We start from the raw sequence: 23,977 nt of genomic DNA, 5'->3' as shown, positions 1-23,977 counted from the left end.
GTAAGAGATATTGCAACATTTTTGGCATATGAACACTTTTCCTTGTTTACTACCATTCTCAACACAGTGGAGGCAGTATTGGAATCATTAGAATAATGAAGTAATTAACTATTAAGCCTAACTCTATATTGTTATTTTATTTTTATATGAAGAAAAGGATTTTCTAGTCTACGAGTGTTAAGCAATTGTGGTTCACTAGACCTTTAAGCTGAGAAATCACTAAATTGCACGGATCAAACTTTGATTTATTTTTCAGTGGAGCTTCAAACCAACTGAGAACTCATAACTCCCCGCCATAAATGCCTTCATCTTTTACTGCAATCAAACATGATATCTATAGTACGACAAGAAATCATCTAACATGGAACACTGATGTCACTTGGCTAGAAAATTAAAATAAATAAAAAAATAAGAGAGCAAACTTGTATCATGTTGCCTTTCTCTTTCAAGAACTGCGTTCTGGATTCCACACAATTTACACTCTCTCCCCTTATTATCAAACAAAGCAACTCTCCTACTTCTCCCTCTCTACTAAGACAAAGAAGAAGAATGAGAAGTTGGAGAATTCAGGAGAAGAAGAAGATGGCGGTGGTGATTATGATGTTGGTGATGGTGATGGTGATGACGAAGTGCAAGAAGAAAAAGAAGTGAGAGAAAGAGGAGGGGTCAAGAGCTCACCCTTTCATAGAAGAGGATGTAGCCGTGATCAGTGTTACTGGAGAACTCTTGTGACGAGCCGAAGAAGGTCTGGACCGCAGACTCGTCAATCATCTCCACATTCTCGTCGTCGAAGAAGAGCCAGTGGTTATGACTTTTCACAAGACTGACATAGTGCCCATGGTTGGGCCCGCTGCCCACGTGCACTACCACAGCAGAGAGTGAGAACTCCGAGTCCGGGTCATCCACTGTGTTGCTTAGCTTAAGCTCCATGGGGAAAACCACCCGGTATGAGAGCTTCTTGTACCGGCCTAGCTGCTCCATATACTTGAACCGCTTCAGATGGATCACCAGAATGTGGGGCAGCTTCTTTATCTTCATCCTCTTTTGTGCCTCCTGCAGGCTGCCCCACACAAAATATCAGCCAAACGTCCCAAAAAATTAAAGGGTTAACCCATAACTAGTCAACTGTCAAAACCCAGAAGAAAGATATTCGAGTATCGGGAGATTGTCAGTTTTTTTTATCAAGAGAAAAAATTTAATAATGCAGGGTAATGGGAGGATATCGAGAGGTCCAAACTGAAGATTGAAAACTAGAAAGGCAAAAAAAAGCAAGATTAGATAATGAAGATAGAATTGATCATCTTTGATCAAGAATGAAAATCTCAACTATGAATAACAATCAGTTCAAGATATAAGTAAAGGCAAAATTCATTATTAGAAAGCCAGACAACCAACACAAGAAGGTCAAAATGGTGAAAACTTCAACACCTGCAGTCAAATTTTCATCTTTTCCAGACTAGGGAATAGTCAAATCTGAACAGTAGTGGTTTTGCCTTTCCAGTACTCACTCCATACATAAAGAAAATTTGGAAAACAAAAGAATTTCAAAGCTCGGAAACCATACATAAAAATCACTTCAGTCCAAAATACTGGAATTCGGCATAAGCTTGAAAAGAAGACATTAATGGGTCGTTCCTGACCTGCAGCACTTGTCGCAGAAGAACTTGTCCTCGGCATTTAAGGTCTCTGTGGAGCTAAAGTTCTTCAAGCAGCTGGTGATTGAGCTGTTCTGTTCGATGTCCAGGCTCAGGTCAAGGAAAGTCTCCTCTCTTGCTGTCACGGTCTCGCATCTCAGGCACCTAGTCTCGTTGGTCAAAATTCCCTTCCATAGATAAAGATCAAAGCCAAAGTCAACGTCAAGGCCCATCACCAATGCCTATGCTTGTTGAAGGGTTAAGCTTGTTCCTTGATGATGACGATGAAAAATTGCTGTCATTATTGTCGTCAATACAATCATCTCAATGATGAATTCATCGTCGTCATGTCATCTCCTCCTCATCATCCCCTCATTTTCTTGTCATTCACCGTGGCCCAAATATGGTTACAAAATTTGGGGCTGCTGATGACGATGATGATGATGATGAATCAAACATGTCTGCCACCCGTAGCAGCGACGTTGCCATTCATAAAATCATCTTGATGATTAATTCATCATCATCCCATCACTTACTCGTTATCATCCCCCCATAACCTCGTCAGTTAACCTGTACCACAAACAGAAGATGAAATTTGGGGATGAAGATCTGAGTTAGTCATTGCCCACTGACAATGGAGGGGAGATTGCCATGCCTCCTATCAACACATAGGCATCTTGTGATCGGTCTATCGTCATCCTCATTGTCATCGTATTTAGGACATAAGCTCATCACTTTTTCTTTTCCCAGAATTCGGACCATAAAACTCTATCCCTTTATTCACTTGACCAAAGAGTAAAATTAAATGTGAACTCATTTTGTTCCCTTACGAACGAAAAACTACTGATTCTTTGTCTCATGGTAGCCTGCTCTGGTCCCCATTGAAACTTTTATTACTGGGTTTGCCATACACTTCACATATTTCTTGCGATTCACATGCCAAAGACAATGAAGATAATGAATCCATCATCTTCTCCAATCATCATTGTCCTTCACCATCGTCTCCCAACCATATAAGGAAGTTTAAGAGAAGGCTAACCTGAAAGTTCTTGTGAACCCATGTGACCAGCGGTTCCTTTTTGACACCATTTGCAGGTCCGTTGGTGAGCTTTTCTGAAGATGACGATGCTCCAGGAGAGCTCTTGGAGGCGTTTGACTCCTTCTCCAGAATGTCAACAAGCTCATTTAGCAGGAAGTTCAGAAATTCATGGGCGTCCTGTTCGAATAGTGAGAGGACGAATTAAGCAGCAGCAAGATAATACAGAGAACTCTACTACTTCTGAGTCTGGCCCCCTCACAAAAGCATCAGAAAGTAGTAGTCTCTAGTTTTTTTCATTGCCATCATCATCATCCACAGGTGGCTTGGACGAATGACGATGATGGTGATGAAATCGTCATTAATGGTTAGATGACGATCATGATGACAATTACAATGACCAATCTCAGAAATCAGATGACAATCTAGAGGGTGTAACACCATTATCCACTTGCAGATGATGAAAAAATCGTCATCATTATCAACATCCATCGGTGGTTTACATGGATGCCAATAACAATCATGATAATGAAATCATCTACTACCATTGGATGACGAGGACAATGAAGAAGAGGTATCATTTTTTTCTGAAAGGATGATGATGATGATGAATCATGCAAACTGGATGATGATCCCGATGACCAAAAGATCATTGTCCACTCACAGACGATGATGAATTCACCGTCACTGTGATCCATGTGTGGGTTGGACGAATGACAATGATGGGTTGATGATAAATTGCATCAACAGTTGGCGGATGAGGTCAATGACGAAGACGAATTGTGAAAACCACATGACAATCTTGATGACAAAACATCATCCACTCGCACACAACGACGAATTCATCATCTTCCATGTTAGGGCTTGGATGAACGGCAATGAAAATGACAATTCATATCTCCAATCGATGGATCAAAAATGTCTACAAAGATCTACATGCATAAATCTATTTCCCTGACTGTCCCTGTAAGGGGATGATACCTGATGCATGTAGCTACGAAAGAGCTCATTCTGCTTCTTTACCCTCTGTACAAACCGCTTGGGAGCGATGACCCCAGTCTTCTTTTTCTGCGAACTAATCTGCAGAAGAAAACCAATAACGCATAAAGCAGATTGCATAAGAAGCCCAAATGAACAGAGTGGGGGAAAACCCTGATTCTCGGCTTTATTTTTTAGAATGTAAAGATGGATGTATTGAGTACCTGAGAAAACAGATCGGCCAAACAAGTCAAAAGATTCTCCTCGGCATCTCCTGTGCCCTTGTTGGTTGCATAATACTCGAGTAATTTCTCTCGAAATGGAACACAGAAATAGAGAGCCTTCTCCATGAAAGGAAAAAATAAGCCCAACCTAAATTAGATTCGGTTATAGAGATTGAGAAAATGCAAACATGATCTATGAAAAAGCAATAAGGTCACTTTTTAATCGTGGCTTTGAATAGCAGACAAAAAAAGAGAATCCACCATATATTTAAGAAACAAAATAAGAGGTGATGGCAGCAGACTCAAAGAGTTAGAATCTACAGTTTTTTTTCCCACTTTCGTCTATAACCCTGTCCTTTTACGATTTGTTCGTATACATTAGGTAACATCTAGTAACATGATCGTTGTAATTACCTAGACTCGGATCTTAGGATACTTTCCCCCACTATGTTATGCGACATAAATCAAACTCGATATGCAACATAAATCAGGTACTTTCCCTAACGAATAAAATGGAAGGTTTTATTGTTCATGCTGCTCAAGCCCTCTCTTGCTTTCTGCCCAAAGAATCTCCATTGCACACTCATCTCCGGCTACTTCTGATTGGTATCAGGGATTCCATCATTGTAGCAGAGCTTCTTCTGCAGGTGTTAACTCTCTATCTTTACGACTCTTATCTACAGCCTGTTTCTCAATCATGGCCTTCATTGCCATTTCTTGTTCGTGATTGAGAGCTCCTCTATAGAGCCTAACCCTCTAAGTGGTCTAGAACGAGCTCCTGTAAAGAGCATTAGACTCTGGTTGATAATGGACGCAACTCCAAAGTGATCTGTAGACCCACATCACCCTCTCTGTCACAGGTACCAATTATTCTTCAGCTAAGAGCAAAACGTTTTGTACTTCCTAAGTACCTAAGTTGTACAAGCCAAAGGGTTTAATCTACTGGATTGGGATGGCTATGCGAAGATAATCTTCCTTGGTCGTCGCAAGCTCAAACACCCCACTGAGATACATCCTAGATATTCCACCCCGTTACATGACAGTTGGGTGGAAGTTGATGCTCTTATTAAAGGCTGGCTGTTAGGCACATCAACCCCACTATATGCTGTCGCTTCTCACGACTTTCTCCTTTAACGAGTCGTGGAATTGAGTCATCAGATTCACTTCAAACAGAATGATAAATCTCACATCATTTTCCAGGTCACGAAGTCGATCAGTTTGACCAAGGGTGATACAAGTGCATTTGAATATGCTAGATAACAGGCTGGCAGATAAGGCTCCTCACGGAAGAGAGGCAGTGATAATATGATATGATGGAACGCCAGAAACTGTATGAGAGCTACAGCAGATCCTAAAGGCTCTCCACATTACTACACCCAGCACCAAGAGGGTAATTTTACTACATCAGCTTGGCCATCAAGCATTTCCTACCTTGCAACGCTTATTTCCTCAGTCATCTCCTGTGCCCATAACTTTTGGATTTTATTTGTGATACCTGTCAGAGAGCTAAGCACACTCGTGTTAGCTATTCCCCTGAATTCCATTGGTTTCTTCCACTAATCGCATTGGTTCACAGCGATATCTAGGGTCCAACCAAGAAGATACGAGTGGGGAAAGCAATGGTACATTTCTTTTCCTGACGACTGCTCACAAATGACTTGGGTCTATTTAAAGACCCACAAGTCAGAATCTACAAAGATCATAATTAATTTCTTCAAGATGATAAAATTAAAAATCAACCTAGCGATCCGACACTTTAGATCAGATAATGCTAAAGCTTATGCGAATCATGACATTCAAACCTTTTTATTGGGGATCAAGGAGTCATCCATGAAACATCCAGAGGTAACATACCCCAAAAAATGGGTTCGCTGAGAGGAAAAACCGAGCCTACTCCACACTACTCGGGCATTAATGGTTCACAGTCATGCTCCTGACTTTCTCTGGGGTGAGGCCTTGCTAACTGATACGCATTTAATTAACCAGTGGCCCTCCAAGGTCCTAAAGGGGGAAAGCCCTATTGAGGAGATAGAAAAGCATATTGGATCAGTACCAGAGTGATCCACTCTACCGCTTAAGGTCTTTTTATGAGTAGAATACTTCAATCTCCAACGTGAGCTAACTGGCTCATCATTCCCCGAGGTGTGTCTTCCTTGGCTACTCGACGGCGCAGAAAGGCAATAGATTATAGGATCCCATTGACAAGAAATATTATGTCACTAGAGACGTCACATTTGATGAAAAAACCTGCTACTTTGAGTTTAAAAAATCGGGAAGGGGACTGAGGGCCCCAGAAATGAAGGGCATTGGGATTCTGAGATTACTGAATATGAACCAGATCTAATTTATCTTCCAGAGAACTTGATCAGGGTAACCTCTGATTGTTCTGATCATGGGCATACTCACAGTCACCTCTTCCACCACCAATTGAAGGGGAGCACAGTTTTACCAAGGCCAGACAGCCATCAGAGAAACCTGCACCAAAGGCTCGGTACAGCAAGGTATGTCTAAAGCAAAAGAAATCTTCAAAGGAACCCATACAATACTTTCTCCTGACCAAACTAGTGGGCAAGGGACTGGAGTCTATCTATCCACCTGAGGTAACTGACGATCTCTGGGCTGGTGAAAATTGGTTCAAAATGAGGTCTAGCCTTGTGAAAGTGGGTTTTGACCTACTGACTTGGAGCCGAAAGCTGTGGTCGCCATGTTAAGTTCAGGCCCACTCAGAGATTGTAGTCGAGCGGTAGAGAAAATCCAGTCCCTCGGATAGAGATTTTACTCTCACTCCTTGTGATCATCAGTTACCTCAATAAGAAATTTTCATGATCGCTGAGAAAGGAGTATTTTACAGAAAAAAAAGCTAAATTATGGAATAACCCTTGAATGAACATAGGATGATAGGATGACCTGAGTTTCTAGGGTGAAGATTGGAAGATGGAAAATGAAAGTATCGTTCATTAAATCAATGAACAGTCACGATAAAGCCTTTTAACCAAAATCAATAAGTAAATAAAGCACTGATCCCAAAGTGTTCGGCAAGTTCTCCCTGAAATTCTTTATTTATTCTCCAGCCACAATAATGAAATCTTGAACCTCTAGTTGAAGCATTTGAAACGACAGGGAGTATATTCAGTATCATCTTTTCAATTTAATCTTCAAGGAATAGGATGAGAACAACTTCAGCCCTCCTTTTAGCCGATCGAGTAGTTACTCTATGAGTTTGGGGGCAAAAATTCCATTATCTGAACGAAATTCAGGATAGAGAAGAAACCAAAAAAACAAAATCAGACGTAAACGAATAGCAATGACCATCCAATTTCTACCGATACCGAGACTAAATGAAGACGAGTGCAATAAAATCATCAAAAGAAGACGCAACCGCAAGAAAAAATAAACAAATAAGCACGGTTGAACAGATTGAGCGGTCGACCTGCAAGACGCTATTGCAGTAGCAAGTGTTTCCGAAATTCTCAAGGCCAAAGTATCTCTCGCCTTCGGGAAATTGCTCGCCGAGCGCCTTCTCGAGCTTAGAACCCGCGGCCCCCATTACCATCCACCTTCTTCCCTTCTCCTTCGCTTTTCGCCCTTCAAGCCAGGCTGCGCCCCCAATCACTGACCGAAGAACGAAGCCCCCCGAATCCACTCTTACTCTTCTTGTATACCCTTCTTCCTATTCGATCCGCTGCATCAACCCATCAACTGATTGACCACTTCTGCTGCAACCATCGAATGAACTCGTGATAATTTCGCAGAGAAAGAAATGGGTTTACTCTCTTTCTCTCTCTAGAACTCTCTACCTCTCTCTCTAGAAAATGGGTCTGCACTTCCGTCGTCTCCTGCCCCGGAGTTTATCGGGTTTCTGCGTCGTGGGGGAGAAAATCCCAAAAATGGAGACTTTGTACCTGTGCCTGGCCCGTCATTTCATCGTAGTTTAATAAGATTTTATTTGGTCGTCGAGTCCTAATTTGATGGTTATCATTGATGATTGTTTTGACGAGTTTGTAGAAAGTTTGTCTTTTGGAATGTCTAATTGAACCGTCGCCCACGCTATCGATGGTTTTGCACAGGAGGAAATATGATCTCTCACTCTCTCTCATGGGCTCTCTCTCTCTATCATGGATTCTCTTTCCCTCTCTTTGATGCTCTCTCCCATGGTTTCTCTCTCTCATGGGCTCTTTCTCTCTCTCATTGGTTCTCTCTCTCATGGGCTCTTTCTCTCTCATTGGTTCTCTCTCTCTCTCTCTCTCTCTCTCTCTCTCTCTCTCTCTCTCTCTCTCTCTCTCTCTCTCTCTCTCTCTCTCTCTCTCTCTCTCTCTCTCTCTCTCTCTCTCTCTCTCTCTCTCTCTCTCTCTCTCTCTCTCTCTCTCTCTCTCTCTCTCTCTCTCTCTCTCTCTCTCTCTCTCTCTCTCTCTCTCTCTCTCTCTCTCTCTCTCTCTCTCTCTCTCTCTCTCTCTCTCTCTCTCTCTCTCTCTCTCTCTCTCTCTCTCTCTCTCTCTCTCTCTCTCTCTCTCTCTCTCTCTCTCTCTCTCTCTCTCTCTCTCTCTCTCTCTCTCTCTCTCTCTCTCTCTCTTATGGGCTCTTTCTCTCTCTCATGGGTTCTCTCTCTCTCTTATGGGCTCTTTCTCTCTCTCATGGGTTCTATCTCTCTCATGGGCTCTATCTCTCTCATGGGTTCTATCTCTCTCATTCATGAGTTCTTTCTCTCTCATGGATGCTCTTTCTCTCTCATATTGGTTCTCTCTTTCTCATAGATTCTCTCTCTCATGGGTTCTCTCTCTCCCATGGATGCTCTTTCTATCTCATTCATGGGTTCTCTCTCTCATGGATGCTCTTTCTCCCTCATTCATTGGTTCTCTCTCTCGTGTATGCTTTTTCTCTCTCATGTGCTCTTTCTCTCGTTCTCATGGATACTCTCTCTCTCTCATGGGTTCTCTCTCATTCATGGATTCTCTCTTTCCCATGGATGATCTTTCTCTCTCATTCATGGGTTCTCTCTCTCATTCATGGGTTCTCTCTCTCATGGATGCTCTTTCTCTCTCATGGGCTCTTTCTCTCTCTCATGGGTTCTCTCTCTCATTGATGCCTTTTCTCTCTCATGGGCTCTTTCTCTGTCTCATGGGTTCTCTCTCATTCATGGGTTCTCTCTCTCATGGATGCTCTTTCTCTCTCTTATGCTCTCTTTCTCTCTCTTATTGGTTCTCTCGTTCTCATAGATTCTCTCTCTCATGGATGCTCTTTCTCCCTCATTCATTGGTTCTCTCTCTCATGTATGTTTTTTTCTCTCTCATGGGCTCTTTCTCTCGTTCTCATGGATACTCTCTCTCATGGGTTCTCTCTCTCTCTCATGGGTTCTCTCTTTTCCATGGACGATCTTTCTCTCTCATTCATGGGTTCTCTCTCTCGTGGATGCTCTTTCTCTCTCATGGGCTCTTTCTCTCTCTCATGGGTTCTCTCTCTCATTGATGCCCTTTCTCTCTCATGGGCTCTTTCTCTGTCTCATGGGTTCTCTCTCATTCATGGGTTCTCTCTCATGGATGCTCTTTCTCTCTCTCAATTGTTCTCTTTTTCTCATGGATACGCTCTCTCTCTTGTGCTCTCTATCTCTCATGGGTTCTCCCTCTCATGGGGTCTCTCTCTCATGGGTTCTCTCTCTCTCTCTAGAGTTCATCGGGAGAAAAATCTAATAAATAGGAAATTTATACAACTTCCTGGATCCTTACCCGTCATTTTGTTGTAATTTAATCAGACTTTATCTGGTCATTAACTCCTAATTGCCGATTATCCTTGCAACTTCCTGGATTTGTAAGAAGATTGTATCTTTGGAAAGTCAGCGCCAACCCACGTTGACAGAGTTTTATTTTCCAGGCCAGTTCTTGAAGTATTGCAAGAGGTCGATGAGGGCCCTCTTCACTCCTCAGCCAACGAAATCAGAAAAACAAACTTATCCAAGAAAATAGTGATGTGGAAGATCAAAAAGTAATCCCAACACAAAATTTTTTAGTGTTCTTGAGGAGAACCACAAGAAAACCCAATCCAAGTCCTTAAATCATAATGGGTACGGATCAAAACTGGATTTTTCACAGTTTCTTAAAGGGAAAGTCAATTCAATTATGCCGATGCTTTTGCCTTCTGATTCTTTAATAATTGTTTAAAATGGTTCATCAGATAGGGAAAGCACTTATCCGAGAAAATAATAATGTGGAAAATCAAAAAGTAAAGGGAGATTTCCCACAAAATTTCTGAATTTTCTAGAGAGAAAACAGCGAGAAAACCCAACCCAAGTCCTTAAATCATAATGGGTACGGATCAAATCTGGATTTTTCACAGTTTCTTAAAGGGAAAATCAATTCAATTATGGCCATGCTTTTGCCTTCTGATTAATTAATAATTGTTTAAAATAGTTCATCAGATAGGGAAAGCACTTGTCTAAGAAAATAATAATGTGGAAAATCAAAAAGTAAAGGGAGATTTCCCACAAAATTTCTGAGTTTTCTAGAGAGAAAACAGCAAGAAAACCCAACCCAAATCCTTAAATCATAACGGGTACAGATCAACACAGAATCTTTCAAAGTTTCGTGAAGCGATTCCGCATGAGCTTCCAAAAAATGGAAAATCAATTAAGTTCTGGGGATGCTTTTAACTGCTGTTTAATTAGTAATTATTTAGAATAGTTCATCAGATAGGGAAAGCACATATCCGAGAAAATGATAATGAGGAAAATCAAAAAGTAAACAGGAATTTCCCACAAAATCTCCGAGTTTTCTAGAGGGAGAACAGCAAGAAAACCCAAACCCAATCCTTAAATCATGACGGGTACAGACCAACAAGGAATATTCTGCATGAGTTGACAAAGATGGAAAATTAATTCAGCACTGGTGCCGCTTTTGCCTCCTGATCAATCAGTAATTATTTAAAATAGTTCATCACAGAAAAACACTAAGAATATTTAAATACTATTTGAAAAAGAGAAACAGAGACGACATTTCCGAGAAAATAGAGGTGGTGAAAAACAAAAAGGGGTATTTCCCACAAATTTTCAGTGTTCATGGGAGAGAACATCGAGAATTGAAAATTCAACTCAGCTCTAGATCAGGAGGATTTCTGAGCCTCTGCCGCCTTCTCCTCTTCTTGCTTCTTCTTCAACGATGGCGGCGGCCTTGGGACGATGCTCTTCTTCCACTTCCTGTCCAGTTTTCTTGAAAGTCTTTTATTAATTCCCTCCTCAATCTCCCTCTCCCTCTTTACCGTCAGCATTCTGGCAACCTGAGAAAAGAAATTCAAAGCCGGTAAAGCAAAAAATAATTAAGAAACTATTAAAAATCTAAAAAGCATTGGGTCTATCACCGATTTCCGGTGATCTTCCCTCTTTTCTTTCAAAAACAAAATCTAAAAAGGAACCAAATGCTCGTCACTCTGAGTTTTTTTCCTGAAAATAGAGACGAACTGTGATGATGTTACGATTTCTTTAGCAAGCAGATGGAATTGTGACTGCGCAAGTTAAATTTAGGATTTTTAATTAAAAGGGGTTGCTTCGGTTTAAAGGGTATCCCTATGAAGGGATTTTCAAGAAAAGGAAATGAAACTATGCAGAAGATTAATCTCAGAGTGGATGGTGCTCATCTGATGAATTAACAAGGATGCACGGCACTTCACATTTCTACAGTTTTGTAATCATCAGATTTCTATTAAGCATATACCAATGGAAATCAATAAATAGCAACGGATAAACAATTTTCCAGACAATTCTCCGCCACTAGTGTATCCTGGTGAACACAGTTCCTCACAAACTGAATAATGTTACAGAAATATGAATAAGAAAGAAAGAATTCTAATCCAAGAAAATTAACCGACTTCTCAATTTCAAGACAGAAAGAACTCACAGTCAATCAGGATTTCAGCTAAAAAAATTACACATACAGAGACCTTCAAACTCTCTTCCGGCATCAATATCGAAGTTTACGAATTTTTCAAGGCAGACTGATTAGATTTCTGCGTACCCGGATAAAATCTTTCCACCGGGACTTCCAGATAAAATTCAAAAAAAATATATATCAAAAATCCACGCATCAAAGACGCGACGAAACCCTTACCCGCTTGCGCATTCTCCCGAATTCGCTGTTCTTGAACTCGTTCCTGGCGGATTTCTGGAGGCGGAGCATCAACAACTCTCCCTTGAGGTCAATCACCTCCTCGTTGATCTGTTCCGTGGTCATTTCCCGGATACCCTTCAACTCCTCCGTTCTCTTCGCCATCATGACCACCATCCCAGTCCGAATGGGGTTTCTTCCCTGGACAGGCGCCACAGAGCGAAGCTGGGCGCCATAAAAAGACGATTTTGGAGCTACTGGGCTTGTTCTTGGCGATGGAGCGACGACGCCGGTGGGCATCTGGGCCAGAGACAACCTCAGCATCTTGCTGGAGAGCTTCGACAAGCGCAGAGCCGAGGAAGAAGAAGAAGAAGAGCAGAAGATGGAAGGATAACGCTCTTATTCTCCTTGCTGCTGGTGAACATCTCTCTAAAAACCTCTCTCTTCCCTCGGGACCACCGTAGTAGCCAATCCTGACCGTCCGATTGCTGCACCCCCATCAGGACTTGCTGGTTTGATTGATTGATTGATGCTCTTTTGTGGGAGCTTTGCACTGGTGTTGCCATCTAGCTGGGAATTTAGGGAACGGCAGCCGTCACACTTCATGGTGACGGCAACGTGACGGATGACGTGACAGTGACGGTGACGAAATTAGGGGCCTGTGACGGTGATGGTGACGGAAGACGAACTGGGTGCGACGGTGATGCGACGGTGACAGGGGGCCTCGGACGAGTGACGTGAATGGACGGCCGTCACGGATGACTGCCGTGACGGATTTTTAAAAATGACCAGAAAAGCTTAAAAATCGTTAGATATAAGCTTTTCGACGGCCGAGATTTCGCCACGTGATGTCGCTAGCTTGATTTCTTGGCCTTTTGCAGAAAAATCCCTGCATTAATTCGCGCGCGCAAAAGGATGCCGTCCAAAGACAATAGGAGATATGCCCCTCCAATTCTCTCTCCTCCGTATCGTTGTTTTTCCCGTCACACGTGACGGTGACGCCGTCTGGTGACGAGGACGTGACGGGGACGCCGCAAATCATGACGGTGACACGTACGTAACGGATTTTTCCGAAATCCTCAGATGTGTGACGGGATGGTGACGTGACGAAACTTTCATCACGTCACCGTCCGTCATGGATCGTCATCCGTCCCATCACGTCCGGGGCATCACGTCCCCAACCTGTCGTTCCCTAGCTGGGATAATCTCTTGAGGTGATTACTTTATTTGTGTTTTATCAACCTGGGCTTTGTGAGTAGATCACAGCTCGTCGACTGGACTTGTGCAAGCCTGTAGAGCAGATCCTGTTTGTGTTAGGTCGTTATCTTAATTACTTTACTAATCCTGAAAAAATTTATTCTTGTTTGTGAAATTCAGTAATTGAGATGTTGTCATGTTCTTAATTCCATGTATAATATAGTTTGGGTACATTTTTGGAGGTAAAGTTATGTGTTTATGTGTTGGAAGTTTTGTGTTGTCTTTGATGAGTGTATGGATGGATGGAAACTGAAAATATTAACTTCTATTTTTTCTGGATCTTTTTTATGGACTGTCCAATTGAGGGATTTGATGCATGATAGTAATTCCATAAAATTCTGAATGCATAACTTGCTGGACTGAACAATGCTACTTGTGTTCCATGAAATAATGATTTGTATTTGAATTAATACCATCATTTAATCATTTCTTCATTATTTTTTAAGGTTATGCTAAGCAGAAACATCTATATTTTGCTCCACTATAAGGAAAGATAGTCACAATACTCAATCCTGGAACCAAGACCTTTCAGAAAATAATGTTATTTTCAAATCAATATTGGAAAATAGTGCTAAATGATAAACCAGACTTTAGGGACGACAAGGCGTGAGTCCCATATTGCGAGACAATAGCACCAGAAGTGTCATAACTGGTTGTGAGCATGCTTTGATATCATGCGTACCCTATGCATATGTTCGGTGGATGGCACTCATCTAGCTCCTAAGAGACAACTTATGCGGAGACAATGTCGATCTCTTGTGAGTCACATGTTGACTAAGGGTCGTGCCGACATAGGGTAAGGAGACCCCATGCTATATACCACATCTCCCGATGTTGCATGTAGGTTGATAAATCTGAAGGGGCATTGGAGCACATCTTGAGTCAAACAGCCATAGGATCACGGTGTGCCTCCATGTGATTAGTATGTGCACTGAATCTGATGCATGATGACTAGATGTGACGAAGCTAGGTGATGATGGAAACTGGATTCTAGGACAACTAGGGGTGATGGGATAAAACAGACCACAAATCACACGGTCTAGTTCAAAAATTAAATCCGGTGAAAATACTGATGGTGCAGCCCCTCTCCTCGTCGAGGGCGGGAGTACTGTCTTGCAATCACCGTGGTGATGCAAAGCACCAAAATCAATGACTTCGAACGGGCGATTGCTAGAAGATTCAAAGGCCTATTCAATCTATTCGCTTGAAGATTCAAAATACAAATCTAATCCCATGGTGGTGGATGAACGCTCGAAGAATACTGGACGAAGAACACGGTACCAAAGAGTGTAGAAGTACCTCGGCAGTCGATAGTGCATGAAGAGGCTGCGGAAAATTCTTGACGCGTCGTTGGCAGGACGATTGACATGCGCTTCGATAGGGTGTCACAGATCCAACTGTATGCGCGGCGACCAGTGGCTGCGAGGGCATCCTGGTGCACGACTGGGGCGCACTGGCGGCCGAGGACTTTGCGGGCACGAGCAGGCGGGACACGACAGGAACGGGTGGCCGAGGGGCGCGGGCGGCCGGGCACGCGGCGGGCGCAAGCAGCTAGGCGCGCGGCGAGCGTGAGCAGCGGGGCGCGCGGGGCGAGGGTGGTGGTCAGTCAACGGGTGGGCGGCAGGAGTGGTCCTTCCTCGACGGCGGCAGCGGCGATTGCAAGAGGCGGTAGCGGCAGCGGCGCGGGAGGGGACCAATAGGGCAAACTTTCTTTTTTGAAGAAGAAAACTTCAATTCAAAAGAAAAGTCATAAGTGTTTCTTACAACTTTGGCCTGCATATAGGCCTTGGTGGACAGAGAAAATATGAGAAATAAAATAAAGTGGACGATGTGTTATCGTGTCACGTTAAGGGGCACTTCTGGATCTGACGGTAGCAGCGGCGGCTCGGGAGGGGACCACTAGGGCAAACTTTTTTTTTTTAAGAATAAAACTTCAATTCAAAAGAAAATTCACTGTGTTTCTTACAACTTTGACCTACGTATAGACCTTGGTGGAAAGAGAAAATATGAGAAATAAAATAAAGTGGATGACATGTTATCGTGTCACGTCAAGGGGCAGTTTTGGATCTGGCGTTGACGACGTGTCATGACACGGGGCATGTCATGTGTAAGTGGAGACGCGTCTGATGCCGATCCGTCTGGTGCCAGTGTGTTGACTTGGTCTTTATCACGATGGTTCTTCAGTTGATATTGGCGACGAGTCTGGATGCGGGACGTCTCGGTTGACGACAGCGGTGCGTCCGAAGATGATGCGTTGACGCCGTCGCCACCTGAGTCATTATAAATGTGTTTGTGCCCATGAGAAAATGTGCTTTGACGAAGAGAAAAGACACTTAAATGTTCGCAATCCCTTTTTAAGTGTTCCCTTTTTCTAGATACACATGACAAAATCTATTTGAAAGTGTTATTTAAGCACAGATTTGATTTGAATCCTTAGATTTTTTAAGATTTTCCACAATGTTGACTATCCATAATGGGATTGAGGCAAGAGAAATAACAAACAACCTAGACTTCTCCAACCTCAAAATGCATATCTAATGATATTGGTGGAATTTATTCTTAAAATTTTGAGGGCAGTTCCATATCTCTCTCTTATGTCCATCTATCCCATGAGATCTATTCATGGAAAAATGCACCATTTCATTTTGCTTCTAATTTAAAATAAAATGATTTGCTCATTTTAAATCTTGTTTGAGCCTTAAATGGGAGATGTGTTTCATGAGCAAAGGATTGAAGGAAGGATAATATGATAAAAGAGTTTTAAATAATAAACATCTCCCATTTAAGGCTTTTTATTTATACATTACTATTTATACTTTTCCTTTAATGTGTAGAGTGAGTAAGGGTCGAATTAATAGGGAGCAAGTGTTGAAAACGTGAATTTTAACTTTAATTTCTATTTATATATACTATTAATAATTAGCTAAAAATTTATTAAAAATAGTGAAAATAATTCAAAATCATTCTAAAATGGATAGAAATTAATTTTCCTATATGTATGAAATATAGTTGTGAATTTTAATGGGATTTTTTTAACGAGGAACAATAATTAAATATAACTAAGTTAACTGGACCAACACCTTGATAGCGTTGTGTGACGAGAATCTGAGCAAGTGGATTGAGTGGAATAGAATTGTCCTGGCAATGGTTGCAGATACACACCAACAGGTGATTTAGTAGGGAGAATGAAGGTGACTTTACTTTTGCTGGTCGCAATGGAGATGGAGTCAGATACACATCGACAAAGTGGTGTAGTTAGAGTTGAGATGTGTTGAGGTGACCTATGCTATCGGTAACAATGATCTATGAAAAAGGACAAAGACACGAGTAAAAAAAGATGAAGATAACACTAACTCATTGTTGCATGTCCCAATGGGCTGAGCAGTGTTTTCTCTTCATGAGTCTCGAGCTAGCTGTCACTCCTTAAATCTTTCGCGCTTGGAGTGCAAATATACCCTAACAAGATTTCGAATTGGCTAATCACTCCAATAAACCTAATCACGATTAATTTTAAAATGCACCTATGTTTTTAATAATGGAGAGACTAATGAATGTACATAGGAGGTGAAGATGGTCTACCCAGAAAACTTCAGCCCAAAACTTCTTCCGGATTGATAGATGTGTTCATCTGAAGTTTGTGCAATATGAGCCATCTGATATTGTCTCTACATGATATGTTTGGTGGATTTTTGGATTACCATAAAAATTCAAAGGACTCCTTAAATGCTAAATAAATTCAATTTTTTCAATTATGAAATTATTTTCTTTATGAATTCAATGTTAGGAAAATCTAATTTTCATTATAAAAATATAATAACCAACTAAAAATATTTTAATAAATCTGAATATTTATTTTATGATTTAGAAAATAAATTATTTAATAAATCAATGTCAAAAAATTATGTTAAAACAACATAGAATCGAGAAAATATGAACTTCATACGATCAATTTTAATAAATCACAATAATGATTAATAACATAAATTTATGAAAAATTGAATGAAAATAAACACATATGGTCAAAATTATCAAGTTATTTGTGATTATCAATCAATGACTCTACGGTTCATTTTCCACCATTGTATTGACTAACATTGTAATCCCATCACTCGATTCTGTCTCGTTGTCGACATGTATCCATTGTCATTTCTGTCACTATTAGCATCAGTGTTTTTTAGACCCACTCCACTACATTCATGTTTTCTTCTATCAACGGTTACACGGCGCTATAAAGCATTAATTACGATAATTTAATTATAATTGATTAGTATTTCCTTACAATGATATTCGATAAAATGCCCAAAATAATTCAATACTTTTTTTATAGATTAGGTTAGCTATGACAAATATGTTCTCACCTTTTTAAAAATATTTTGAATTTATTTTCACTCGTTTATTGTAATTAATTAGGATTTAATTTTTAAAATGATAAAATCCTAAAAATATAAATAAAATGAAATTATTTTTTTCAATACCTGCGCTACACGGATTTGACCCTTAAGTTATGCTTATAAAGAAACTATAAATGTTATTGTATGAATCATAAATCTCAAAGAACATATTTAAATATCATTTCTGGTTTTATTATCGAGTGCAATCACTATCACAAATTATTTTGGCAATATCATGCATTATTCTCCCCAATAGTAGAGATGGTCATTTGTGCGGCTGAATCTTTTTTGTGCGATTGTGCGGTGCTTGTCGCACAGAAAATCCACACATTTGCATCACGCTCTGCACAAACCTTTGTGCGGTGCGAATGTGCAAATTTCTATGACCATCTCGCTCTCCTTTGATTTCTCTCCCCTCTTCCTCTCTCTCTCTCTCGCTCTCTGTCACTCTCCTTTGCTTTCCCTCCCCTCTCCCTCTCCCTCTCTCTCTCGCGCTCTCCTTTGAAGAAGACGCTCCCAAGCCCAAGGTACTTATCCATCTATGTGTATTTATCCATCTATCTATCTATCTAACTTGATTATTCCTCGAGAATGACTTTTGCTAGATTCAGAATTTCAGATTAGTGGGTTCTTCAGATATCTCCTCTCTTTGAAATCTCTATCCATCTATCTATCTCTCTTGGTTCTTCAAAGTTCAGATATATCCTCCCCTCTCTCTTACTTATGTATATATCTCTCTCTATTCGTATATCTATGTGTCACCTCTCTTCTATCTTGCTCTATCTATCCCTGCAATCTATGTATTATTCTATTGATTCTTCCTCCGGGAGAGATCTCATCCCTCAAATCTCTCATCTCACCAATCTCTCTATATATCTCTTGGTTCCGCTTCAGTAACATATCAATATGTCTACTTATGTATATGCATCTCTCTCTTTGTCTATCTGTGTATCTATGTGTCTCCTCTCTTCTTTCTCGGTCTATCTATCTCTGTAATATAACCATTCATCTATTGATCTCTATATCGATCTGTATGTTCTATTGAATCTTCCTCATATTAATTCTCCCCTCTCTCCTTTCTCTATGTATCTATCTCTTCAATCTCTATCCATCTATCCATCTCTTAATCTTCCCCAGATATCACCTTTCCTCTCTCTTATGTATCTCTCTCTCGATCTATCCGTTTATCTATGTGTCCACTCTCTTCTTTCTCTCTTAGTTCACCAGAGTTGTTATGTGTGTGTCCACTTATGTATATGCATCTCTCTCTCAATCTATCCGTTTATCTATGTTTCCCCTCTCTTCTTTCTTGGTCTATATATCTTTGTAATCTAACCATCCATCTATTGATCATAACAACCATAAATATAGATAATTTCCTAATTTTGTTGTTTAATCGAGCAATTCGAGTTTATGGGCATATTTATGTTCATCTTAGGACATCGATGCCAATGTTTCAAAGCAATTGTCATTGTTCATCACGTTGTACAAACTCTATCCTCGTCAACCTAGTTACACACTAAAAAGGAATTTTAATATGCCACCAAAGTCATTATCAGAAAAGGTTCAAAATTCAAATACAAACTTAAAAATGCATCTATCAATGTGTATTTTCCTCTTGATATGATTTTTTTCAATATTTTCTGACAATCAATTTTCATCACACTTATGAATGTTACTTAAATTTAAGCAAATGATGAAGACCGGCGCGCTGCTAAACTGCAAATTCGGCCCGCGCAAGTTTATCTGCATAACAACCGGGACCGATTGTCTCGAATGACGTCGGTCCCTAGACGACACAACCATGGGATTCCCCAGAGGCTCTCTATACTAGAGCCACCTCAAAACTCCAAGTAATCTCCAATATACTGAAACTACTTCCACTACCCTGGAGAATGCTACTTAAATTTAAGCAAATGATGAAGACCGGCTCGCTGCTAAACTGCAAAATTCGGCCCGCGCAAGTTTATCTGCATAACAACCGGGACCGATTGTCTCAAATGACGTCGGTCCCTAGACGACACAACCCTGTGGATTCCCCAGAGGCTTTCTATACTAGAGCCACCTCAAAACTCCAAGTAATCTCCAATATACTGAAACTACTTCCACTACCCTGGAGAATGCTACTTAAATTTAAGCAAATGATGAAGACCGGCGCTGCTAAACTGCAAATTCGCACGCGCAAGTTTATCTGCATAACAACCGGGACCGATTGTCTCAAATGACGTCGGTCCCTAGACGACACAACCATGGGATTCCCCAGAGGCTCTCTATACTAGAGCCACCTCAAAACTCCAAGTAATCTCCAATATACTGAAACTACTTCCACTACCCTGGAGAATGCTACTTAAATTTAAGCAAATGATGAAGACCGCGCTGCTAAACTGCAAATTCGCCCGCAAGTTTATCTGCATAACAACCGGGACCGATTGTCTCGAATGACGCCGGTCCCTAGACGACACAACCATGGATTCCCAGAGGCTCTCTATACTAGAGCCACCTCAAAACTCCAAGTAATCTCCAATATACTGAAACTACTTCCACTACCCTGGAGAATGCTACTTAAATTTAAGCAAATGATGAAGACCGGCGCGCTGCTAAACTGCAAAATTCGGCCCGCGCAAGTTTATCTGCATAACAACCGGGACCGATTGTCTCAAATGACGTCGGTCCCTAGACGCCACAACCATGGATTCCCAGAGGCTTTCTATACTAGAGCCACCTCAAAACTCCAAGTAATCTCAAATATACTGAGACTACTACCAGTGCCCTGCTGGGTGGTAGCTGAATCTAAGCAAATGATGAAGACCGGCGCGCTGCTAAACTGCAAATTCGGCACGCAAGTTTATCTGCATAACAACCGGGACCGATTGTCTCAAATGACGTCGGTCCCTAGACGACACAACCATGGGATTCCCCAGAGGCTCTCTATACTAGAGCCACCTCAAAACTCCAAGTAATCTCCAATATACTGAAACTACTTCCACTACCCTGGAGAATGCTACTTAAATTTAAGCAAATGATGAAGACCGGCGCGCTGCTAAACTGCAAATTCGGCCCGCGCAAGTTTATCTGCATAACAACCGGGACCGATTGTCTCGAATGACGTCGGTCCCTAGACGACACAACCATGGGATTCCCCAGAGGCTCTCTATACTAGAGCCACCTCAAAACTCCAAGTAATCTCCAATATACTGAAACTACTTCCACTACCCTGGAGAATGCTACTTAAATTTAAGCAAATGATGAAGACCGGCGCGCTGCTAAACTGCAAAATTTGGCCCGCGCAAGTTTATCTGCATAACAACCGGGACCGATTGTCTCAAATGACGTCGGTCCCTAGACGACACAACCCTGGGATTCCCCAGAGGCTTTCTATACTAGAGCCACCTCAAAACTCCAAGTAATCTCCAATATACTGAAACTACTTCCACTACCCTGGAGAATGCTACTTAAATTTAAGCAAATGATGAAGACCGCGCTGCTAAACTGCAAATTCGCACGCGCAAGTTTATCTGCATAACAACCGGGACCGATTGTCTCAAATGACGTCGGTCCCTAGACGACACAACCATGGGATTCCCCAGAGGCTCTCTATACTAGAGCCACCTCAAAACTCCAAGTAATCTCCAATATACTGAAACTACTTCCACTACCCTGGAGAATGCTACTTAAATTTAAGCAAATGATGAAGACCGCGCTGCTAAACTGCAAATTCGGCCCGCGCAAGTTTATCTGCATAACAACCGGGACCGATTGTCTCGAATGACGTCGGTCCCTAGACGACACAACCATGGGATTCCCCAGAGGCTCTCTATACTAGAGCCACCTCAAAACTCCAAGTAATCTCCAATATACTGAAACTACTTCCACTACCCTGGAGAATGCTACTTAAATTTAAGCAAATGATGAAGACCGGCGCGCTGCTAAACTGCAAATTCGGCCCGCGCAAGTTTATCTGCATAACAACCGGGACCGATTGTCTCAAATGACGTCGGTCCCTAGACGACACAACCATGGGATTCCCCAGAGGCTCTCTATACTAGAGCCACCTCAAAACTCCAAGTAATCTCCAATATACTGAAACTACTTCCACTACCCTGGAGAATGCTACTTAAATTTAAGCAAATGATGAAGACCGGCGCGCTGCTAAACTGCAAAATTCGGCCCGCGCAAGTTTATCTGCATAACAACCGGGACCGATTGTCTCAAATGACGTCGGTCCCTAGACGACACAACCCTGTGGATTCCCCAGAGGCTTTCTATACTAGAGCCACCTCAAAACTCCAAGTAATCTCCAATATACTGAAACTACTTCCACTACCCTGGAGAATGTTACTTAAATTTAAGCAAATGATGAAGACCGGCGCGCTGCTAAACTGCAAATTCGGCACGCGCAAGTTTATCTGCATAACAACCGGGACCGATTGTCTCAAATGACGTCGGTCCCTAGACGACACAACCATGGGATTCCCCAGAGGCTCTCTATACTAGAGCCACCTCAAAACTCCAAGTAATCTCCAATATACTGAAACTACTTCCACTACCCTGGAGAATGCTACTTAAATTTAAGCAAATGATGAAGACCGGCGCGCTGCTAAACTGCAAATTCGGCCCGCGCAAGTTTATCTGCATAACAACCGGGACCGATTGTCTCGAATGACGTCGGTCCCTAGACGACACAACCATGGGATTCCCCAGAGGCTCTCTATACTAGAGCCACCTCAAAACTCCAAGTAATCTCCAATATACTGAAACTACTTCCACTACCCTGGAGAATGCTGCTTAAATTTAAGCAAACGATGAAGACCGGTGCGCTGCTAAACTGCAAATTCGGCCCGCGCAAGTTTATCTGCATAACAACCGGGACCGATTGTCTCAAATGACGTCGGTCCCTAGACGACACAACCCTGTGGATTCCCCAGAGGCTTTCTATACTAGAGCCACCTCAAAACTCCAAGTAATCTCCAATATACTGAAACTACTTCCACTACCCTGGAGAATGCTGCTTAAATTTAAGCAAACGATGAAGACCGGTGCGCTGCTAAACTGCAAATTCGGCCCGCGCAAGTTTATCTGCATAACAACCGGGACCGATTGTCTCAAATGACGTCGGTCCTAGACGACACAACCTGTGGATTCCCAGAGGCTTTCTATACTAGAGCCACCTCAAAACTCCAAGTAATCTCCAATATACTGAAACAACTTCCACGACCCTGGAGAATGCTACTTAAATTTAAGCAAACGATGAAGACCGGCGCGCTGCTAAACTGCAAAATCGGCCCGCGCAAGTTTATCTGCATAACAACCGGGACCGATTGTCTCAAATGACGTCGGTCCCTAGACGACACAACCATGGGATTCCCCAGAGGCTTTCTATACTAGAGCCACCTCAAAACTCCAAGTAATCTCCAATATACTGAAACTACTTCCACTACCCTGGAGAATGCTGCTTAAATTTAAGCAAACGATGAAGACCGGTGCGCTGCTAAACTGCAAATTCGGCCCGCGCAAGTTTATCTGCATAACAACCGGGACCGATTGTCTCAAATGACGTCGGTCCCTAGACGACACAACCCTGTGGATTCCCCAGAGGCTTTCTATACTAGAGCCACCTCAAAACTCCAAGTAATCTCCAATATACTGAAACAACTTCCACGACCCTGGAGAATGCTACTTAAATTTAAGCAAACGATGAAGACCGGTGCGCTGCTAAACGGCAAATGCGGCGCGCGCAAGTTTATCTGCATAACAACCGGGACCGATTGTCTCAAATGACGTCGGTCCCTAGACGACACAACCCTGTGGATTCCCAGAGGCTTTCTATACTAGAGCCACCTCAAAACTCCAAGTAATCTCCAATATACTGAAACAACTTCCATTTCCCTGGAGAATGGTACTTAAATTTAAGCAAATGATGAAGACCGGCGCGCTGCTAAACTGCAAATTCGGCCCGCGCAAGTTTATCTGCATAACAACCGGGACCGATTGTCTCAAATGACGTCGGTCCCTAGACGACACAACCCTGTGGATTCCCAGAGGCTTTCTATACTAGAGCCACCTCAAAACTCCAAGTAATCTCCAATATACTGAAACAACTTCCACTTCCCTGGAGAATGCTACTTAAATTTAAGCAAATGATGAAGACCGGCGCGCTGCTAAACTGCGAATTCGTCCGGTGTAAGTTTATCTGCATAACAACCAGAACTGACTGACTTGGATGGCATCGGTTCGTAGAGGACATAAATCTGTGAATTCTGCAGAGGTAGGTAGTCTGTCCCGGAGTCACCTCAAAACTCCAAGTAATCTCTAAGTGGTAAGCCTTTAAATGGGCCGGCCCATCTCCCAATAAATGAGAGTTTAAGCCGTC

General features: G+C 41.9%; 2 protein-coding genes across 3 annotated transcripts; both read right to left on the bottom strand.

The window, feature by feature from the left end:
- Positions 1-379: 379 nt before the first annotated feature.
- On the bottom strand, positions 380-7,767 carry LOC144710217 (ubiquitin carboxyl-terminal hydrolase 3). 2 transcript variants are annotated; one of them, XM_078583922.1, is made up of 7 exons: positions 7,670-7,767; positions 7,303-7,588; positions 3,873-3,989; positions 3,652-3,750; positions 2,674-2,850; positions 1,641-1,822; positions 380-1,060 (listed from the first exon to the last, which is right to left on the bottom strand). In XM_078583922.1, the coding sequence occupies exons 2-7, from the start codon at positions 7,423-7,425 to the stop codon at positions 667-669; spliced, it is 1,092 nt and encodes a 363-aa protein (XP_078440048.1). In that variant the 5' UTR covers positions 7,426-7,588; positions 7,670-7,767; the 3' UTR covers positions 380-666. The 2 variants fall into 2 exon arrangements, with proteins under 2 accessions (XP_078440048.1, XP_078440047.1); XM_078583921.1 differs by having other exon boundaries at positions 7,303-7,746.
- Positions 7,768-10,795: 3,028 nt separating this feature from the next.
- LOC144710303 (Ribosomal L29 family protein) lies at positions 10,796-12,359 on the bottom strand. The gene is made up of 2 exons (XM_078584034.1): positions 11,963-12,359; positions 10,796-11,135 (listed from the first exon to the last, which is right to left on the bottom strand). The coding sequence occupies exons 1-2, from the start codon at positions 12,281-12,283 to the stop codon at positions 10,962-10,964; spliced, it is 495 nt and encodes a 164-aa protein (XP_078440160.1). The 5' UTR covers positions 12,284-12,359; the 3' UTR covers positions 10,796-10,961.
- Positions 12,360-23,977: the final 11,618 nt, after the last annotated feature.

The sequence above is a fragment of the Wolffia australiana genome, chromosome 12, assembly GCF_029677425.1.
Source record: "Wolffia australiana isolate 7733 chromosome 12, ASM2967742v1".
In the NCBI taxonomy this organism is placed as follows: Eukaryota; Viridiplantae; Streptophyta; class Magnoliopsida; order Alismatales; family Araceae; genus Wolffia; species Wolffia australiana.
The sequence above is the reverse complement of the archived record's forward strand: the minus strand, read 5'-3'. Positions and strand labels throughout refer to the sequence as shown.